The sequence below is a fragment of the Myodes glareolus genome, chromosome 2 (genome assembly GCF_982192425.1).
Source record: "Myodes glareolus chromosome 2, mMyoGla1.1, whole genome shotgun sequence".
Taxonomy (NCBI): Eukaryota; Metazoa; Chordata; class Mammalia; order Rodentia; family Cricetidae; genus Myodes; species Myodes glareolus.
In genome coordinates this window covers 132,065,526-132,086,214 of record NC_142027.1, presented here as the reverse complement: position 1 = coordinate 132,086,214, position 20,689 = coordinate 132,065,526, and the positions used below count along the sequence as shown (strand labels likewise).

Below are 20,689 nucleotides of genomic sequence, written 5' to 3'. Positions count from 1 at the left end.
GAGAGAGAGAGAGAGAGAGAGAGAGAGAAACAAAGGTAGGGGACTCACATGGTGACCCTGAAGTGGCTGGCACTGTTCAAAGGCTGGAGACAGCTGAACAGTTAGGAGTGCCCACTGCTCTTGCGGAATGACTAAATCCAGTTCCCAGCACCCATGGCATGCGGCTCACTGCCACCTCTTCTGACCTCCACAGGCACCTCACACACAGGGGCACAGACGCACAATTTAAATTAATTTTTAAAAAGGTTGGTGGGTTTTTGTTGTTGTTGTTGTTGGGTTTTTTGTTTTTGTTTTTGTTTTTGTTTTTGTTTTGTTTTGTTTTGTTTTGTTCTGTTTGGTTTTTGTACCAAAACCACTTCCGGGGAGAAGTGGTAAACCATTTCAAGAGACAGAGCAGTAATCATTAGCTTCCCACAAGTCCAGCTAAGTCCAGCTCTACAGTTCAGCCCTCCCCTTCTACCATGTGTACACACAGAGATGTAGTGTGCTGTCAAACATGTGGTCCTACTATGTGCACACACAGAGCTATAGTGTGCTGGCAAACATGTGGTCCTACTATGTGCACGCACAGAGATGTAGCGTGCTGCCAAACATGCAGTCCTACCATGTATGCACAAAGAGTTGTAGTGTGCCGCCAAACATGTGGTCCTACTATGTGTATACAGAGATGTAGTGTGCTGCCAAACATGCGGTCCTACTATGTGCATACACAGAGATATAATGTGCTGGCAAACATGTGGTCCTTCTATGTGTGCACACAGAGATGTAGTGTGCTGCCAGACATGTGGTCCTACTATGTGCATGCACAGAGATGTAGTGTGCTGCCAAACATGCGGTCCTACTATGTGTACACACAGAGATGTAGTGTGCTGTCAAACATGCGGTCCTTCTATGTGTACACACAGAGATGTAGTGTGCTGCCAAACATGCAGTTTGTAAATTGAGGTGCTCTTAGATCTACATATGAGTGTAAAATTTATTAATAAAACTGTTAAAAACAAATAAGAGTATTTTCCAACCAGAGAACATCAGAGAGTGTTCTCAGATGAGATGCAGAGAGATAATGTTGGAGAAAAAGATGGAGGTTAGACTCCAGCGACGAGGCTTCTCAGAAGGAAGGAAAAGTAAAGCTACAGCTGCAAAGCCTCTGCACCCGGGGAACCAGCTTCTTCACTTCAGAGCCTGCGCGGCCACGAGGCCACCCAGCTAAACATTCAGGCACAGCTGCCTGTGCCCATAACCCCGGCATGCAGGGGCAGAGACAGGCAGGTGCCGGGAGCACACTAGCGAGTGAGCACAGCTGAAATGGCTGGCTTCTGGATCATCAAGAAACCCTGCCTCAAGGTGAGGCAGCAAGCACAGGGAACAGAGTGGCAACCCAGAACTCTGCTTGATTTGGGCTACAAACATAGTGCCTTCCTAATGATGCATTTGACAGCCTGGGGCCCTAATCTGCACACGCTGGGCACACACACACACACACACACACACACACACACACCTATCTCTGAACAATGCACCAACTGCCTCTTAGCAAACTCGGAACTCCGACCTGCACCCCAAGCATCGGACTGCGGGCACACGCTCTGAACAATGGGATGCATCTCTCCTAACAGCCATTCGGTGGCAGACTCCGTTCATCTCACTGTAGTTACATCTGAGGTGAGAGCAGGAGACACCAATTGCTCCTGAAGTGGCTTGGGTGCGCGTGCAGTGGGGCAAACTGTCCTCTGAGTGAACGTCAGGAGAATCCCCTATTGACTTCATATGCACATTTGGACATGCATATAATTAAATCAGATGCATTATTTAAAGGGACATGCACACTGAGCAAAGACCTTCTCAGTTCGAACCTGTCGCCAACCCTGATGATCTGAGTTTGATCCCTGGGCCCCACGTGGTAGAAGTAAACCCTACAAGCTGTTCCTTGGTTCACACACACACACACACACACACACACACGAGAGAGAGAGAGAGAGAGAGAGAGAGAGAATTCAGTGATAAGAAAAAATATTAAAAACTGGTCAAACAACTTGACTGGACCTTATTACAAAGGAAAATAGAGAAACGAACACTGAACACATGCTCAAGACAATTGACTACCAGAGAAATGGAATAAAAAAAAAAATGAAGATTTCACCAGAAGAAGTCAGGTGACCGACACCATCAAATGTGACTGAGCTCCATGTCGGTTGCTGGCCGGGAAGGGAGTCTGGCAGTTTCTAATGAAGTCAGCCACATCTCGAGCCTTTGATCAGCACTTCACCCCTAAGTATTTACACAAGAGCGATGTAAACCCAGGCCCACAAAAGACTGGAACACCAAGTTCAGCCCACGCACGGCTTCATTCAGAATGGCCTGGAACTGGACACAGTCCAAAGACCTATCACCCGGAGAATGGATGTGGCCCATGAGAGAATGGATGTGGCCCATCTGCACTGAAGACCAAATGTAGCAATAAAAGCCAAAGTAAAGGGTTCGAGAGAGCGTGGAAGACCCTCCCGGACATTGTGAAAGAATCCAGATACAAAAGGCATACACCGTACGATGGCATTTGTGTGACTGTCTGGGGCAAGCAGAGCTAATCTACAGTGGACACTCAGAACAATTGTCGCCTGGTGGGGGCCGCCAGGGGAAGGACATTTGCGCAGTGATGGGAACTTTCTGACTCAATAGAGCTGTGAGTCGGCAAGCCCCAGACACGTCACTAGCGTGTGTGGCGTTCAGCCTGGGTGTGCTTGATCAACTCTTAGCAGACAGAACCACAAAAATGACGGAGCTGGATAGAGAGAGGTGGAGGTACGTATGAAAATCTAGGGGCTAGATGGGCTGGAGCAGTAGCTATCCTGTTTGCTTTGCATACCCTTTTAAAACTTTTCTACAGCAAAAAAGCTTGTAAAACAATGACCAGCAGATGTCTCCCTACACTAGTCCAGAAAAACCGGACCCAGAAAAAAAACAAATCTACCTTCCCTGTCTTATAATTGGTAGACTGAAATCAAGATCCAAACAAGACTGGATGGGTACTGGGGACTGAACTCATGCCCTCTGGAAGATCAGCAAGTGCTCTCAACAGTGGAGCCATCCCTCCAGCCCTAGCTGAACACTTCCTAGGAAGAGAGGCGTCCCTTATCTTTACCCACACAGTGCAGTAAAGGGAAGGTAGCCAGGCACCTGCGCAGTGAGCCCACATCATGGCAATCTGGAGACGGCAATGAGCTTATTACAGGCTTATGGGCATTTGCTGTATGTCCTTCACTAATGTCTGTTGTCCTCACTGATGCTCAGGGTGGCACCATTTTTACTCTTGGGAATCTGCTAAGTGCGTTCTGGAATCCTTGGACACGGCTTATTTCCCTTCAGCCGCTTCACTGCTAGCCAAGGAGCCAAGATGGGGCTGCTAGAGATGGCTCAGTGGTTAAGATCACTCTCTGCTCTTGCAGAGGACCCAGGCTCAGTTCCCAGCTCCCACATTGGGGTTCACAATCACCCTTAAGCTCAGTTCTGTGGGATGTGATGCCTCTTCTGACTTCCAGGCACACATGTGAAGCATAGACATACATGAAGGCGAAATGCTCATCATACACAAAATAAGAAGAGAAGGAAGGAAGAGGAGGAGGAGAAATAATCAATACATTTCAAATTTTCATTGGCTTTGCCCTGTGCTAAATATACAATAGACATGTAAAAATGGTATCGATGCAGTTACTAAACATTTGGGTTTCTCAAGGAACATTTGAAGTTAACTCTTTGACCTCACACACAAACACAATGTGTCACGGTCAAACTGCTCCAACTCCCCCATGCCTCTCCTTTATCTTCACATCCTATTTTTATGACCTCCTGAAGCCTGAAGCTTTTTTTTTTTTTTTGAGACAGGGTCTCAAAGTATAACTAAAACTGATCCCACACTCGCAGCCCCCTTGCCTCAGCCTCCTGAAGGCGTAGGATCCCATGCACCACTGTGCCAGCAACAGTTTGGATTTTGTGAGATTTAAAAATTGCCATTTTATATGTACGAGTAATTTGTCCGCATGCATGCCTGGGCACCACATGTGAGATCAGAAGAAGGCATTGAATCCCCTGGAACTGAAGTCACAGTTGGCTGTGAGCTGCCATGTGGATGCTAGGAATTGAAATCAGGTCTCTGCAAGAGCTGGCAGTGCTCTTAAACGCTGAGCCTTCTCTCCAGTCCCCACACTGTGGATTTTAATGAGTTCTCAGTTCTCCAGACATACCTCATCAGGAGAACACAGTTCTGTGTTTTAATTTCCCTGGAGACACTTGGTCTCTATGGCTGGAGTGTCCACTAAATGCACATTTAGGGACAGGTCTGCCTACATCTCCACCACCATCACCACCAGAAGTGGGAAGGACATGTCACGGCACGTGGAGGTCAGTAGACAGCTCCTCTGGAGTGAAGTCTCTCCTTCCACGCTGGGTTCCTGGGGTTGAACTCAGGTGTCAGGCTTGCATGTTACGAGTTTTTATCTGCTGAGCTACCCTGCACCAGATCAACCTTCCAGTTCAATAGTGCACACGATCGCCCCAAATGCATGGACAGTGACAGCACCAGGGAGTCTGTAAGCTAAGAGATGAAGTCACACACTGAAAACACAGGAGAGGCCATCTCCTTCTCGTCAAGATGGCAGCAATGACAAATGTCAGCTGAGACAGCCAAGAGCATGGGCTGAGAAGGGAGCAGAGACAGGGACAGAAGCCCCTTCACCAGTCTGCCAGCTGCTCCAGGTCACCCTGTGACCCCACAGGTCCAATCTTGGGCAGGCTCCCAGGAGCGATGACAACCTGATCATGTCGTGGTGAGGTTCGTGTGACCCAGGGGACACTAAAGCCTCAGTACGGGAGTGAAACATGAATTGCATACACGTGAGTGAGTGAGGTTTTGGTAAAACTATTATTTTTCTTATTTTTAAAGCCATTATTTTCAAATGTAGATTTAAAATGTTATTCATTTATTTTGTTTTATTTTCTATATGTTTGTCTGAGGTCAGAAGAGGGCATTGGATCCTCTGGAATAGGAGTTACAGGTGTCTGTGAGCCACAGCGTGGGCGCTGAGAACCAAACCAACGTCCTTCACAAGAATAAGTGCTCTTAACTGTGGAGCCACCGCTTCAGCTTCCGGAAAGCTATTGTTTTAAAACAGGTATAATAGGGCCCCAGGCCTTGCTAGGCCATCAGACCCTCGCACAACTGACTCCTGCCATCCCAGTTGGGAAATTCAGCACGTAGACAGCACACCAATGGACAATCATCCAGCCCTGCGACCAAGGACAGACTGACATGGACGAGCCCGAGAAAGCCGTACCTGCTGGAAGGTCGAGCCTGGTGCGGGGTTGGGAATCTTACCCACTTCTCAGGGAAACAATGCAGGAGGGCCTGTGACCAGGCAACCTCTCCAGTTGGGGCTAGTGTAGAAGCAAGCAGAGATACCATGGTGACATGTGACAGTTCCAAGAGACCACTCCCAGTCTCAGAGATAATACCACACCAGAAACAGTTCTGCAGGCTACACGGCACCAGATGCCTGTGGGGGGCAGGTACCTGAGGTAAACAGATGTGGAGAAAAGGACTTGTCATTTGGCCAATGTCAGCAGAGACTAAAGCAGAAAGGGTCCGGCCCCAGAACCCATGTACTTGGAATACACGTGTCATATTGGTGTGGAAGAATTGAGAAACACCCATCCCATCAACACTGTGCTGCTCCCAGCTGCTGGAGCGAAGGCCGTACCACTGTGTTCCTCACCATCTATCCAGTCTCCAAAAATGGCGCATTCAAAGGCACCAGGTCACATTAGTGTACAGTCCATTTCAGGGAAGATTCCAGATGAGCATCAGCAATGCATCTGTGCATGAACCAGCTCAGAGACCACTGAGGCACAGGGAGGCAGGCATGGCCCTGCACACCACTCAATGGTGGAGGCAGATGGACTCTTGGGATGGTTTGCATTTTTACTGCATTTATTCACGGGAAGACACACATGCCATGGTGCACCAGAGGACAAGGTGCAGAGTCAGGTGGCTTCAATGCCAGATCATCTGCCTGCTGAACCATCTCGATGGCAACACATAGATTACAGTAACGAAAGAAACTACTCAGGTAGAGCATGGCTTTAACCCCAGCACCCGGGAGGCAGAGGCAGAAGGTGCTCTGAGTTTGAGGGCCGCCTGGGCTACAGAGTGAGTTCCAGGACAGCCAGGGCTACATAGAGAAATCCTGTCTCAAAAAATAGGAAGGAAAGAAAGAAGGAAGGAAGAAAGGGAGGGAGGGAGGGAGGGAGAGAGGGAGGGAGGGAGGGAGAGAGGGAGGGAGGGAGGGAGAGAGGGAGGGAGGAAGCTACACCAATCCCACTGAGGAATGACAGCAGAGTCCTCAGTGCACTCACTTGACAAGCTGAGCTCAGTAGAAGGATAGGGGATCCAACAGGACTAGGGTTTCAACATCAGAAACCCTAGAACAACAATAGAGGTCCTTTAGATAGAGTCTATACTAGAAATGATGGCACCCACCTAAAACACTAGCCCTCCGAAGACCCAGACAGCAGGAAGAAGGAGCTCAAGGCCAGCCTGAGCGCTCTACATAATGAGACCCGGATGGGAGGTTGGGAAGGTATGGGAGGGTGGGTAGAAGGGAAGAGAGAAATGGGGGAATACTCAGAAGAAAGAAAGAATGTTGGAGGACAGAGCTAATCTCAACCACACAGCATTTATTATTTTGATAACTGACCTCAGAGGCATCTTATTAAAAATCAAATTTTAGTTGGGCGGTGGTGGCGCACACCTTTAATCCCAGCACTCGTGAGGTAGAGGTAGGCAGATCTCTGTGAGTTTGAGGCCAACCTGGTCTACAAGAGCTAGTTCCAGGTTAGATTCCAAAGCATCACGGAGAAATTCTGTCCCGAAAAACCAGAAGAAAAAAAAAGTTGAAGGTAAGTCCACTCAGCTTCACTCTGAAGAAATGTTAGAGCACACTGACATACGGTTTGCTTTTTTAAATTAAATTTAAATTTAATTTTTGTGTGTGTACATTTGTGTGATTGAATGCTATGTGTGTGAAGGTGCCTTTGCGGGCTAGAAGAAGGCATCAGATCCCCTGGAGTTGGGGTGACAGGCCATGGTGAGCCGCCTGATGTGGGTGCTGGGAACTGAACTCAGGTCCTTTGCAAGAGCACCAAGGGCTCTGAGCCACTGAGTCCTCTCTCCAGCACCCAGTCATGGAAATGTGTGCTCCGTTTAAGACCACAGTCTTGGATGTGTCTGATGACATCTGCAGGTAAGCTCAGCAGTGGAAGGAGGAGGGAAGGGAAGCCATGAGTTCAAGGCCAGCCTGGGCTAGTGCTGCACTCCTATCTCGAAGATAAACAAATAGAAGAAAAAATGAGCATATTCTAAGAGTGTGGAAAGGAAGTGCTGGTATCCTTTCCAGATATGAGCTTTGTCTTTAGTCTGGTAATTTGAACCTTGGGATGCCTGTGGACTAGTTGGTCCTTTTTCCTCCCCTAACCCAACAACACATGGAAGACAGAATCACCACCATTTGTGATCCTGGGGATCAAACTCAGGCCTCCTGTGGTGAGACAAATGCTTTGCCACCAAGCCCCTGCCTAAACTGGAACATGTGTGCCTAGTGCACAGGCGATCACCTGTACATGTACACATGGAGGCTGGAGGCTGATGTTTCTTCTATTGCTCTCTACCTTAGATTTGTTTTTTTTATTTGATGTGCATGAATGTGTGTGTATCTATTTGTGTGCATGTGCACCATGTGTGTGCAATGCACACAAAAGCCAGAAGAGGGTGAGACTGGAGTTATGGATGGTTGTGAGCCACCATGTGGGTTCTGGGAACCTTGCCCAGGTCCTCTGCAAGAGTGACCAGCGCTCTTAACAGCTGAGCTGTCTCTTTAGTCCCACCACCATATATTTGGAGGCAGTATCTCCCGATGAACCTGAAGCTCATAGGTTGGCTAGCTTGGCTGGCTAGCCAGCCCCAGCACTGGTTATAGATGGCGCTGTGTCTAACTTTTATATAGGTTCTCATAATCGGGCAGCAAGCACTACCCACTGTGCCGCTTCCCCCCTCCAGGGGGGATCCACAGGGCACTGGATCCACAGGACTGGAGTTGCAGGCAGCTGTGAGCTGCCCAACTTGGGTACTAGGAAACAAAGGTACTAGGGTTCGAGTCACCTGGAAGAGCAGGATGCACCCTTAACCCTCGGGTTTATCTCTAGCCCAGGATGGAAGTGTGTAACTATTGAAAAAATAATGATCATCTTTTGTCTCAAAGGAAATCTCGAACCATGCGCAGATGAGGTGGAATGCTGGACTGCACCCCCTGGCTCCCCATCTTCCCCCCACACACCCTAGAAACAACAAGAAACATGAAGTTCAGGGGATGCTCCACAGCAAGTATTTGGAGACTCATAGTTTGGGGTACAGCTCCCCTTTGAGCTTAAAAAGCTACTGAGCCTCTGTGTGCCGAGTAACAAATGCTGTTTATGTCTGCATTCTCTTCCCAGATTTAGCAGAGAGCCATCCACCCTGACCAGAAGGCGGTTCGTCACCACTCCCATGGCCCCCATTCAGTCTGTTTGCTGTGATCGGATCCCCTTTTCTTGGACTCTCCCAGTGGTGAGGGTTAGCCAGAGACCTCTGTCCATCTTACTCTAAGAAATGGAACCTTCACAGCGGCTCAGCTTGCTCGTTCTTTCTCCTTAGTCCCTCTCCTCCTCTACACTCGCTGGACCCGTGCCGAGGGTCAAGCACAAAGCTCCCCACCCACCCGGGTGTGTGAGCACTTGACTGGTGAGCTGTCTCCAGCTCGTGGGGTTTAGAGGCAGGACTCAATATTTGGTACTGGTTAGTCTCAAACCTGCTTTTGTAGCCCAGGCTGGCCTTGAAGTCACAATCCTCCTGCCTCAGCTTCCTGGGTGCTGAGGTGACAGGAGGGTATCACCAGGCTTGCCACATTGTTTTTCTTGGTGTCTCGGAAGAACTGCTGTCCCCTCAAGCCACACACAAGAGGGAGGAGAGAGACAGACAGAGAGACAGACAGGCAGAGAATACACAGTACGTGAAAACCCAAACTTTGACTGTCTTTGGTGTCAAGGGAGGCCAGAGGATGAGGCACTGACAGACTTTCTGGGGTACTAGAACATTCTATCTAGACATAGATGCTTAGACAAGCATATAGTTTATAATAGTCCAGCAGGCTTCACATCTTTTTACATATTTCCCATATACAGGTGACACCCACAATAGAAGGGCTGTAAAAGCTGTCACATCCCAGTTCTAATGCTCAGAGGGAAGTGGATGACATCGTCATCTCTGCAGAGGTCTGGACTGCCATCTGTCATGTTTTCTGTGTATAATTGTACTTAGAAGCCAAGAAAGTGGGAACTCTCATTTCCTCTGGAGAATTACACTCCTGGGGTGCAAGTCAGCTTGCTTCCTTCCTACCTTCAGAAAGGTTTTTTGTTTAAGTTTTCTACAAAGTCCTGAGGTTGTCTCCTCCAAACCTTCACAGAGCAAGGCATTCAGGCTCCATTTCGCAATCAAGACCCATGACATGTCTGTCCGTGGCCCTAATGCACAGACGAGAGAGAGCCATTCTTTGTATATGATTTCAGTGTGCTTTCTTTCTATCAGAGAGAGGGGAAGCAAGGTGAAAGATGTTTGAGGTTTGTGAACTGAAGTTCCTAGAAAGAAAAATGCCCCACTTATGAAAGTTTTTGCAAGGCTAAAGGTTCCAGCTCACACATCCTCAGAGAATGCCAAACACAGGTGCATGTGGCATGAATGTCAGCCTGGAGCACCAGGAAGCTGCTGCAGTCAATCCACCAGCTCCCCGACATTAGTGATGTTGAGGAAGAGGGAGAGGGAGGAAGGCAGGCTAGACCCTGCACGTCAGTTGTCGAATTAGCAACAAAACAGCCCTGAAACTGATGTTCACATCGTGCCAACTCAGAAAGCTCCAGAAGCTTCGACCACTCAGACACGAGCACTAGACTCTGTCCTAGAAAGATATCAAATAAACAGAAAGAAAGAATATAGTGAAGGGAAGGCGGGAGCCCCCAGGCCTGGGGTCTGGGGCTGGTGGCTGAGAAGCGGCTGCGTGTCCCCTATGGAATGGACAGAGGTCGGGGAGTTGCTTCTCTTTCCCAAACCCAAAGGGGGGGAAGTAAGTGAGAAAATCGCCTGAGTTCAAGCATTCCTTTACAACCACAGCTTTAAATACTAAATGTTTTTCATGGCTGCCATCTTGAAAAACATTAGTTAGCCAAAGGCGCCCTTTGATTCCCATCTGGGATGGAAACGCTGGCCGATAATCCATTGAAACGGTCCCAGCACAAAGGCCTTTCTGCGACAATCATGGTGCTTGTGAGGGACGACATTTTTGTGTGTAAAATAAAACATTTTAATGCGCTACAATCCATTACACATATAGCCCTCCATTTCCTTTCAGTAATGATTCATTAGAAAACATTTAACGTCACTGTTGATTTCACACTGGGCAGTCTGGGCACAAAGGACGAGAGATGGCCCATTTAGAAAGGCTGGAGCCTTCTTTTCTAATCTGAGAGACTCCAAGGAGGTGGGGCCCGCAGGACACAACAGGCCGGCTAAATTGTGCGGTTAACGGTCAAAGCACCCCCCGCCTACTTTGACACTCATTTCAAGATGACAGCTAACAATAGAGTTTTGTTCCATGCAGCCCTTTCCTGCCTGCCGCCTACATCAGAGTGCACATGGAACCCGCCCGACACTTCACCCACCTGCCTCCCCCCTCCTGCCTCGTCCACTCCCTCCCTGCTTCTTTGCCAGCTCCCCCTTTAACACAAAGAGACAGGTGAAGAATATGAGAAAAGCGGCCATTCAGCGTGTCAACTTCCATAACACAAGTGCCTGTCAGGTTCCCTACGAGCACTCAAATGCCTGGGTTGAGGCCAGACAGCCCGCTCTGAGCTAGGTTAGTTAGAGGGTGAGACAGCTCGGCACTCACTTCTTGTACCCTCCATAGAATGCCCCTCCTGGGCAGGGAGACGGCAAACCGTCCTTAATAGCAGCAGTAGCCAGAGTTTGCTCTCAAGGCAAGAGATAGCGTATCAGCCCAACGAAGAGCTAGGTGCACATTCCTTTTCTGTCTGCAGTTCCAAACATTTGCTAACAAAGAAAAAATTGTATCCAAACCCAGAGACCTGCCCATAGGAGAGAATGGAAAATTCTTAGAGACTTTAAAACACACACCACACACACACACACACACACACACACACACACACACACACGCACAAGATCTCATCAAGGTAATCATGACCCTTGCCAAAAAGAGTAACCCTGAACCCTGTCAGGGCATCTGACTGGGACCGAGCAAACACGCATGCACACATGTTCAGGTGCACAGGGCTCCTAACGTGCTTTCTGTGCTGATGCTACAGCCACAGGCTCTCAGCGATGCAGAAGAGATCAGTAGGGGTCAGACACAGTGGCTCACACCTGTAAGGCCTCAGAAGGCTGAGGCAGGAGGACTATGAGTTCAAGGCCAGCCTGGGCCAGGGCGTGAGGCTCTGTCTCAGAAACAATAGCAACAACGCTAATGATGAGGTGGGGAGGAAGCTAGCTCTCAGGCGCTGGTGGGCACTAACTCACACACGCATGTACTGTGGTTGTTCCTGCCACAGCCATCCTCACGAGCTTCCCTGGCTTCTGGTTGTCACGATGTGCTGTCAACTACTGTCTTTGGGGGCTGGCAAGATGGTTCAGTGGGTAAAGATGCTGGCTGCCAAGCCTGATGCCGGGTCCCATGGAGAGAACTGAATCCTGCAAGTTGTCCTCTGGCCTGTGCACACACACAGATAAATACACTAAGCATTTAATAAACAAATCCTGCCTGTGGTTAGCCAGTGGCAAGCTAGGCTACATTAGCTAACGTGTGCATGCTGAGAGAGGAATGAAATTTCTAATGAAGCTATTGGCACTCAGCCAGGCTAGTGAGATTCTAGACAGAAAATATGCAGCATATTCTAGGCAGGGATCAGTAAACTGGCCGGAAAACCTAGTCCAGGCACTGCCTGTCCGTGAAGCCAGGAACGCTTACATTTAAAATGATGGGAGGAAATGAAAGAAATACTATGTGGAACACAAGAAAAGCCCATTCACATCACACTTCCATGTCCTATGTGAGTTTCAGTGGCGCCACAGCCAGTCTTGTTCCTGTGTGCACTGTGTGTGTATGTGTCTATGTATCTGTGTGTGTGATATGTACACATGAATGTTTCTATCTATCCCTCTGTGTGTATAATGTATGTGGTGTGTATATCTCTGTGTGGTATGTCTATGTCTGTGTTGTGTGTGATATGTACATGTATGTCTGCCTCTGTGTGTATACATATGGTATGTGTGTCTGTGTGGTGTATGTATGTCTCTGCATGTGTCTCAGTGTGATGTATCTGTCTATGTGTTTCTGTCCCTCTGTGTCTATGAGTGATTGTGTGATTGTGTGTGTTTGTGTCTGTTTCTGTGTTTGTCTCTGTGTATGTCTGTATGTGGTGTGTCTGCATTTCTGTGTGTGTGTGTGTGTATGTGTGTCTCTGTTTCTGTGTGTGTGTATGTTTGTGTGTTTCTGTCTTTCTGTATGTGTCTCCACAACTATAGTGTGTCTGATTGCATCTTTGTGTTGTGTGTTTGTGTGTGACTCTGTGAATGTGTATGTGCTATTGTCTCACTGTAGACACCCACGGCTGCTACAGAGGCAGCAGGTCTCCCAGGACTTTCAAGTCTCTCTCTAGGGCCTTGCAGTCAATGTGTGTGGAACAGACTTCCTGTCCCGTTTAGCCAAGTTCCCTTGGGAACCGAGTCCTTGAATCCGTGGTGCTTAAAGTCACAGCACTAGCAGAACAAAGTGAGACCGCAGATGCAGCCGCGTCTAAGCAGTCCAACGGTTTGCTCTACACCTTGGAGTTGTGATGCTTCTAAGCAAAATCTCAGCCCGGCTTGGCAGAGCCTGACTGTTCCTAGTGCTGAGACAGGAGGATGAAGAATTCAGGGACAGCCTGGGGTACATCACAAATGCAGACAGATAGGCCAGGCTCTCAGGAAGCCTCTTGGACAGTTTCCATTCTGACTACGAGGCTGCTAACACTGAAGACAAAGTCTCTTCAAGGATGGATTTGAGGCTGGCAGCCCCGTGGTTGAAATGGAGGATTATCTTCTGATCTAACGACCAGCAGACAGTTAGCGTTTTACTGTCCAGATGCCTCTTAATCACCGATGAGTGTAATTACAAATATCAGCAGACAGAACGATGCCTCTGAATTATCTCGAGGATTAGCTGGGCTACTGGTAAAGCTGAAGGCGGTTAGGGCGTCTTAACTGGCTCGTGGGAGTCGCGGTGGAGGGAGAAGAGGTACAAGCCGCTGGCCACACTTCTCAGCGTAAGTCCGGGTGAAGGTGTGGAAGGCAAGACCCATGTTTCCTGAAACAAGCTAGATGAGCACTTTGGGAGGCTGGAGAGCTGGTGCAGGGTGGAGGGTGTTCGCTGCTCCTGCAGAAGATTTGCATTTGGTTCCCAGGACTCACGTGGGAGCTCACAACTGCCTGTAAGTCTACCTGCAGGGGACTCGACACCTTCTTTGGGACTCTGTGGGTACCCATACGTCATTCCAAAACAATAAAAATAAGTCTTTTTAAAAACATCTGTGGAAGTTTACAGCCACCTTCAGCAAGGCCACACGTAGCCCTCCCTGAGGTCTCAGACGCTCTTTGTTGGCCTCCTGGTTTGCATATGAACTTGTGAAAGAGGCACTTCCAGGTGCGTGTTCCCAGAGGCTCTTCTGGGTGCGTGTTCCTGGCGTCTTCAGCTGCCTTCTCCAAGAACAGAAGTGTCTCTGTGGTTTGGGAGCCCATAGCAGAAACCAGCAGTGGGGCAAGTGTGTACCTAAGTGCACTGGCACCATGAACTTTTTCCCTGTTGGTACCCCCCACTCCTGCCAATCCTGGCTCCTTCTCACCTCAGTCTTTGGGTTAAAAGGAAAATTAAGACTTCACAATGTTTAAAAATTGTGCTTGCAGGTATGTATTTATATGTGCATATGTGTGTGTGAGGGTTCATGTGTATGTGGAAACTGGAGGTCAGAGTCAGGGTATTCTCCTCAATCTATGTACACATTACCATCACCATCACTACCAACACCCTCATCACCGTCACCATCAACACCCTCATCACCATCACCACCAACACCCTCATCACCATCAACACCCTCATCACCATCACCACCAACACCCTCATCACCATTACCAACATCCTCATCACCATCACCACCAACACCCTCATCATCATCACCACCAACACTCTCATCACCATCACCAGCAACACCCTCATCACCATCTCTAGGCAGTATTTTTCACTGAACCTGGTCCTCACGGATTCTACTGGGCCAGAGGGTCAGCGAGCTCCACAAATCCTTCATCTTCGCCTTTTCAGTCCTGGGATTGCAGGCATGTGCTGTCATACTTGGCGGTTTCACACGTTTGCATGGTAGACTCTCTACCCACTGAGCATCTCCCCAGCTTGGAACTTCTCAACCTTTGCTCTTGACTCGAAGTTACCCACCAATTTCCTAGAGGTTGCTCAAATGATACTTGGGTGAAAATGGCTGTGACTTGCGGCACACACAGACATTGTCCATATCTAGAATGTTCAGGTGAGTGGCCTTGTTTAAATGCTGAGAGCAGAGAGCATTCAGGTTAGGAATGTTTTCAGACTTTGGGATGTGTAAACCTGCATCATGGACTGTAGGGATGCGAGCCTGGTCTAACCTCAGAATTCGTCTGTCTCACGCACACCCCTTGTCTGATACCTTCCTGAAGAGCCACTATGTTCAGCCCATCTACCTTGTCATGAACTTCTCCCATGGGGAAGGTGTGAAACTTCTCTTTAGAGAAAATCACCCTATTCCTGAAAAGTCACAGACTTCCAGATTAGGAACACTCAACTTTTAGTTCTTAGACTTTAGCACATAGCAGAATTACTGGACAAGTTTCAAGAGAAAAGCAAATGGTCAACCTGGGAGTCCACTCATTCTCCAGCACGGGCATAGTCCCTGCAGTGAGAGCAGCTGGGACACGCACAGCCCATCCTGAGATCCCCACCCCACCCTAACCCCATCACCTCAGCCCTGCCCCTGAACCACGCACAGCCCACCTCGTGATCCCCACCCCACCCTAACCCCATCACCTCAGCCCTGCCCCTGAACCACGCACAGCCCACCTCGTGATCCCCACCCCACCCTAACCCCATCACCTCAGCCCTGCCCCTGAACCACGCACAGCCCATCCTGAGATCCCCACCCCACCCTAACCCCATCACCTCAGCCCTGCCCCTGAACCACGCACAGCCCACCTCGTGATCCCCACCCCACCCTAACCCCATCACCTCAGCCCTGCCCCTGAACCACGCACAGCCCATCCTGAGATCCCCACCCCACCCTAACCCCATCACCTCAGCCCTGCCCCTGAACCACGCACAGCCCCCCCCCACTGTGATCCCCACCCCACCCTAACCCCATCACCTCAGCCCTGCCCCTGAACCACGTACAGCCCCCCCCACTGTGATCCCCACCCCACCCTAACCCCATCACCTCAGCCCTGCCCCTGAACCACATTCTGCTTCTCCACAAAACTCCCCATTTCCCTGTGTTTATTCCCTGCAAGACTCAGGCCAGTCACGTAGGGAAAAATTCAAAGTGAAACTAGACATCAAATATGAGGGAAATTCTCACTCCCCGAGATGGCAGGAATGTAGTTATGCCAGTTGCCAGGGCTGGGAGAGAAAGGGGCTCGGAAAAGGGGAAGAGGTGGCCAAGATCCAAGAGTCCTGCAGGCTCTAACTACAAGGAGCTCAGGGCTTGGTGCATACAGAACTGTGAGATGAATTCCTTTCTCCTCCTACACCTGGAAACACCCAACCCCTCTTCTCCATCTCAAACACCGGCCGCGTGCGTTCACCTCTGGACCCCGGGATCTTGTTTCTCCCCTCCTCCCATGGCAAGATGACATGGGGCATGGCTTTCCTATTCTGCACCGGAAGTGGACTGGAGGGAAAGACCCGACATAGCATTTTTCACAGCAGCTCTCTGAAAACACGCGGGCCGCTTTAGACAGCACTGTTGCGGAGCTACGGAAGTTGGACTTGAAAGCAGCAGCAGAACAGAATGTACTGGGGTCTTGACAATGAAAAATGCTTTTTTTAAAATATCAGAATAGGGGTGCAGCCTCTGTTTTCATGTTCAGAGCTAGGCCTGAAGTTGAACTCTTTGGTGCAGGTAACTCAGGGTCTTTACACATAACACTGGGCCAATGGGATGACTCAGCGGGGGGGGGGGGGGAGCTTGCCTCGAAGCTGCCGTCCCAAATTCCACCCCTGGGGCCCACGCAGTGAGAGGAAAGAACCAGCTGCTGTGACTTTCTTCTAGCTTCCACGTGCACGCTGGCCGCACACGCTCGAGATGCCCCCTTCCATAAATAAATAAAATTTTTGAAAAAGTATTATTTTACTTTGAGGCTATTTTAATAAAATAATCTCTCATGATGGTCCTTTGCTTGAGGCATAGCAATTCTGCTTTATATCAATTATTTCTTTCATTGGATTCAAGTAAAATCGAATGTTGTTAGGAATAGCTCATTCAAATCTTAAAAATGTGTGACTTTCTGTCCACAGCTATTCCCAAGAAGGACGATGGGTCCCCTACGTGGCTGAATAGTCATTTCTGAGTCACTGCGGAATCTTGAATGACTTTTTTTTTAACCTTCTACAATTCTTTCATACTAGGCTATTAGAAATGTGGGTCAGGAAGATGGTTCCGGAGAAAAAGCACTTGTCCACAGCCTGACCTGAGTTAGATTCCTGGGACCCTCGTAGTAGAAGGGGAGAACTGTCTCCTAGATGGTGTTCTCTGCCTCCCACACATTTGCTGTGGCGTGCATATTCATGTTTGCACGCATGTGTGTGCACACACACGTGCATACACACATAAATGTCATAGAATGTGTAAAAATGCATATTAACTGGTCAGTGGTGACACACACCTTTAATCCCAGCACTTGGGAGGCAGAGGCAGGTGGATCTCTGTGAGTTTGAGGACAGCTTAGTCTACAAAGTATGTTCCAGGACAGCTAGGACTGTTACACAGAGAAAACCTGTCTCAAAATACAAAATAAAAACACATACCATCAAATTAGGTGGCTCAAGATCAACTGCAAAGTGAAAGGTGGCACCTGCACCGCACCTGTGAGGCTTAGCTGACCCCGTTACTAAGCCCAACCTGTCACACACCCTTCACAGCCTTCGAGGGGACCCTGTAGACAAGGGACAGGAGTTAGCAGCCAAGCACCGAGGGCAGAAATATCTCCTCTCCACTGTCGGCCAGTGGTTTTAACTTCGCTCAGAAACTGAGGCACAATTAGGTGAAAGTAACCTGCAGGGCCAGAGTGTAGGGACTTTTACGTTCTGTTTTCACAACTTATGTGAATCCATAATTATTTTTAATAAAACATTAAAGTTTGTTGCCTTTGACCTGCCAAGTCATAAAGTCATAAAATATGCTCGATCCACAGCAAGGTGTGGGCTGGGAACACAGTGGCTCCCTGGACATGGATACAAGCCCCGGGCCTCCTGTTCAGTGACTGACACAGTCTTCCAACTTCTTAACAATTCGCTGGGAGAGAACAATTAATCACCCTGACTATTTGCCTTAAAAATTAAATTTTGAATGAGACACACACCACCGCAGGGCATAGGACAAGCACTTGGTAGCTGCCAGAACCTCACAAATCACTTCCTCCCCTGACTTCATCCGTCAGCCGCAGCCTCACTATACACGCTGGTGAGCAAGAGGCCCTGCCTGACACAGAGGCTGCGCTGTGACCTCCATGCGTGCACCTGCACACACATCACACACACGCCCCCCAACCAAAGACATCGTTGCCTTTATCTATTTTAGACAACGAATGACATCATCTGTGAAGGAATGCCAGACAAAGGGGTTTGGGGCTCAGGGAAGCAATTCTTGGGATGAGAAACACGCTGGGTAGGAGCTTGCTGGAGACAGGGTTACTTCAGACTTGGTTTATTCGGGTCTCCACTGCCGCCCTAAGCCCTGGTTTCTGGTGATGAAGGCTCATTTCCATCCTTGTTATGGGAGGGAGTTGGGGGATGTTTCTCCTAAAAGAATCAACATAGCTCGTTGTGTTGGAGACAGGCAGGGCCGCTGCTGCTTCCCGAAGCCATAGGTTCTCAAGTGGCTTCAGCAGCAACCTGATGCTTTCAAAGGCAAGCTGGGAGTTCACCAAGAAGGAGAATTTTATTTAAAACCACACAACTGCAGGGAACCCAGTCCACATGCTTGCTGGAAGATGTGTTTCAGGACGCCGACATGGCTCATGGATACAAGCTTGAGGATCTGAGTTCAAATCCCCAGAACTCAAATACAGCTAGGTGAGGAAGGAAGCACTCATCTGTAAACCCTGCGCTCTGACAGCGAGTGGGGAAGCCGAGAAAGAAAAACCCAGAAACTCACAGCCCAACTGGCATAGTGCATGCGGAGGGAAACAAGAAGAGAGATCCTGTGAGAAACGAGGTGAAGGTGAAGGTGAAGGTTGACACCCCAGGTTGTCTTCTGACCTCCAAATGTACTCATAACACATGCACACACACACACACACACACACACACACAGAGCTATGACATTAAATGTTACCCGTGACCTTGTTGGAAGACAGGCCTACCTCTTGCGTGTCTGTAAACTTACCCCTCTACCAAGCGGCCTTTGTCAGTCAACACTCAGCTGTTTCACGGCAACGGTACAGAAAGCCAACCCCACACACACACCTGGGTGTTCAGATGCATGGCCTCAGGGCCAACACTGTTGCGAGTGCTGGTTGCCAAGGCAATAGTATTTGGTGTTATAGAAATGGATCGTTGGCTGAATGGATCCATGACAGACTGTAGCTGGTGTTCCTGGTGCAGGAGGCTCATGTGTGTAGCTACTAAACTATTCTGACTACATGTGTGACCGCTTCTGGGATCCCTTTGGTCACCTAGGAAGAGAAAGTCCGTGAGTAAATCGTGTTTTCTAAACACATGTGCTGAGGCCGTTCTTTGGGGAAGAAAATACAAACACGAAAAATTGCCATCGAACACACACGTAGAATTAACTCCTAGAAGAAGGAATACACTCGGTTGTCTCTGCCCTTGGCTGTTTCTTTAGGTCTTTCCTGCCACTGACTCAGGCAGTTTGAAGTTGCTACGTTTAAACTCAGTAGTGTCTCTGGAGTAAAGAAATTACAGACACTCCTAGACGAGGAGGCAACAGTCGCTATGGTTCTCTTTGATGCTCGTCTAGGCTAACAGGACAACCACCAGCCGCCTACGTGGCTCTTCCACCCCCCGCCACATTTCAAGACCTCAGAAGTCACCCTCGGTTCATAGTTCCAGCACTGGACAGTATGGTAGTGACCACTCTGATATCACAGAAAGCTATGCTGTCCCCAGTTTGAAGCACACAGGAAACTTGGCTCCGCCTCACCCGCTTTCCCCGCTTTGGTTCTAAAAGACCACACATCCTCGGGTGATGGCCGAGACACATCTAACTCGATGATCTCAGACCAAACCTTTCACCAAACAAGAGCAGAATTCCATATGCTAGGTCTTTCCTGCCTACTGGAAGCCCAGAAGAACTGTCACTTAGACCTGGTAGAAGAGTGGTCCCCAGCAAGGCCACCTTCGAGCCCATTACCTTGGCTTCCATGGTGCTTGGAGGGAGAGCCGCTGTTAGCACTGCTCTGCTTGAGCCGTCCAGAACTTGCCTTGCGGCAGTTGGCGATCCTGTGACATGTGACACTCAGCATCAAGGTCCTCGGAGATTCTAGATGGCCAAGTAGAAGCTAGTGAATAATTCACAGGGGGAGGCAGGGAGTGCACCTGAGGCTGCCCACCTGAAGACATGCAGGCCCACAGGCTCCAAGAATGAGAAACCGGACTCCCACCAGATCACATTACAACCACTGCCAGCCTCTGATTGGTCCCTCAGGTGACTGCTGAGACCAGCTAGGGCCCTCGCTGAGGGGAGCTGATACCTATTCCTGCCCCACAGACACCTGCAGGAAACCTCCATCTATACCCTCAGACATCGGCTGCAGTTAGTAGGGATGCTTATCTTGGAAGGGGGACTTTGTGGCTCTGGGTACCACCTTCTACTACCCAACAAACACAAGGCAGGCTTTCTGTCGAGACTGGATAACCGCCTTGATCGCCTTCTAATGGTGCAGGTAGTGATGCCAACGTCCCCTTTCCTTGTCCTCAGAGCACCTCAGTCACGTGTCTGTGGGGTGTGATTCTACCTCTTCCTGTCGTGCTTGGTCCAGCAGCTGACTCTCCCGGAGCACAAGGTTAACCGGGATAATGGGAAACAAGGACACTTCCTTAGAAACACCCAGGAAAGGAAGGGCACAGCTGTAAGGTTGGCAGTATAGAGCATGCGAGCCTCAGGGCCATTAGTGCCACCAGAGCAAAGCAACCTGCCCCAGTCTGCTCCTCTGTTGCTGTGAGAAACCTGGGACTAAATCAGCTTGGAGAGGAAAGGGTTTATTTCAGCCTACAGGTTATGGATTGCC

At 49.2% G+C, this 20,689-nt stretch overlaps 1 protein-coding gene across 2 annotated transcripts in view; it reads right to left on the bottom strand.

Moving 5' to 3' along the window:
- The window catches only part of Myo1h (myosin IH), a 63,513-nt gene extending 43,490 nt beyond the window's left edge, over window positions 1–20,023 (bottom strand). For both annotated transcript variants that reach the window (XM_087903729.1, XM_087903728.1), the window contains exon 1: window positions 19,813–20,023. In XM_087903729.1, coding sequence (XP_087759855.1) covers window positions 19,813–19,824 — 12 coding nt within the window. In that variant the 5' untranslated portion in view covers window positions 19,825–20,023. The remainder of the gene's footprint in view (window positions 1–19,812) is intronic.
- Window positions 20,024–20,689: the final 666 nt, after the last annotated feature.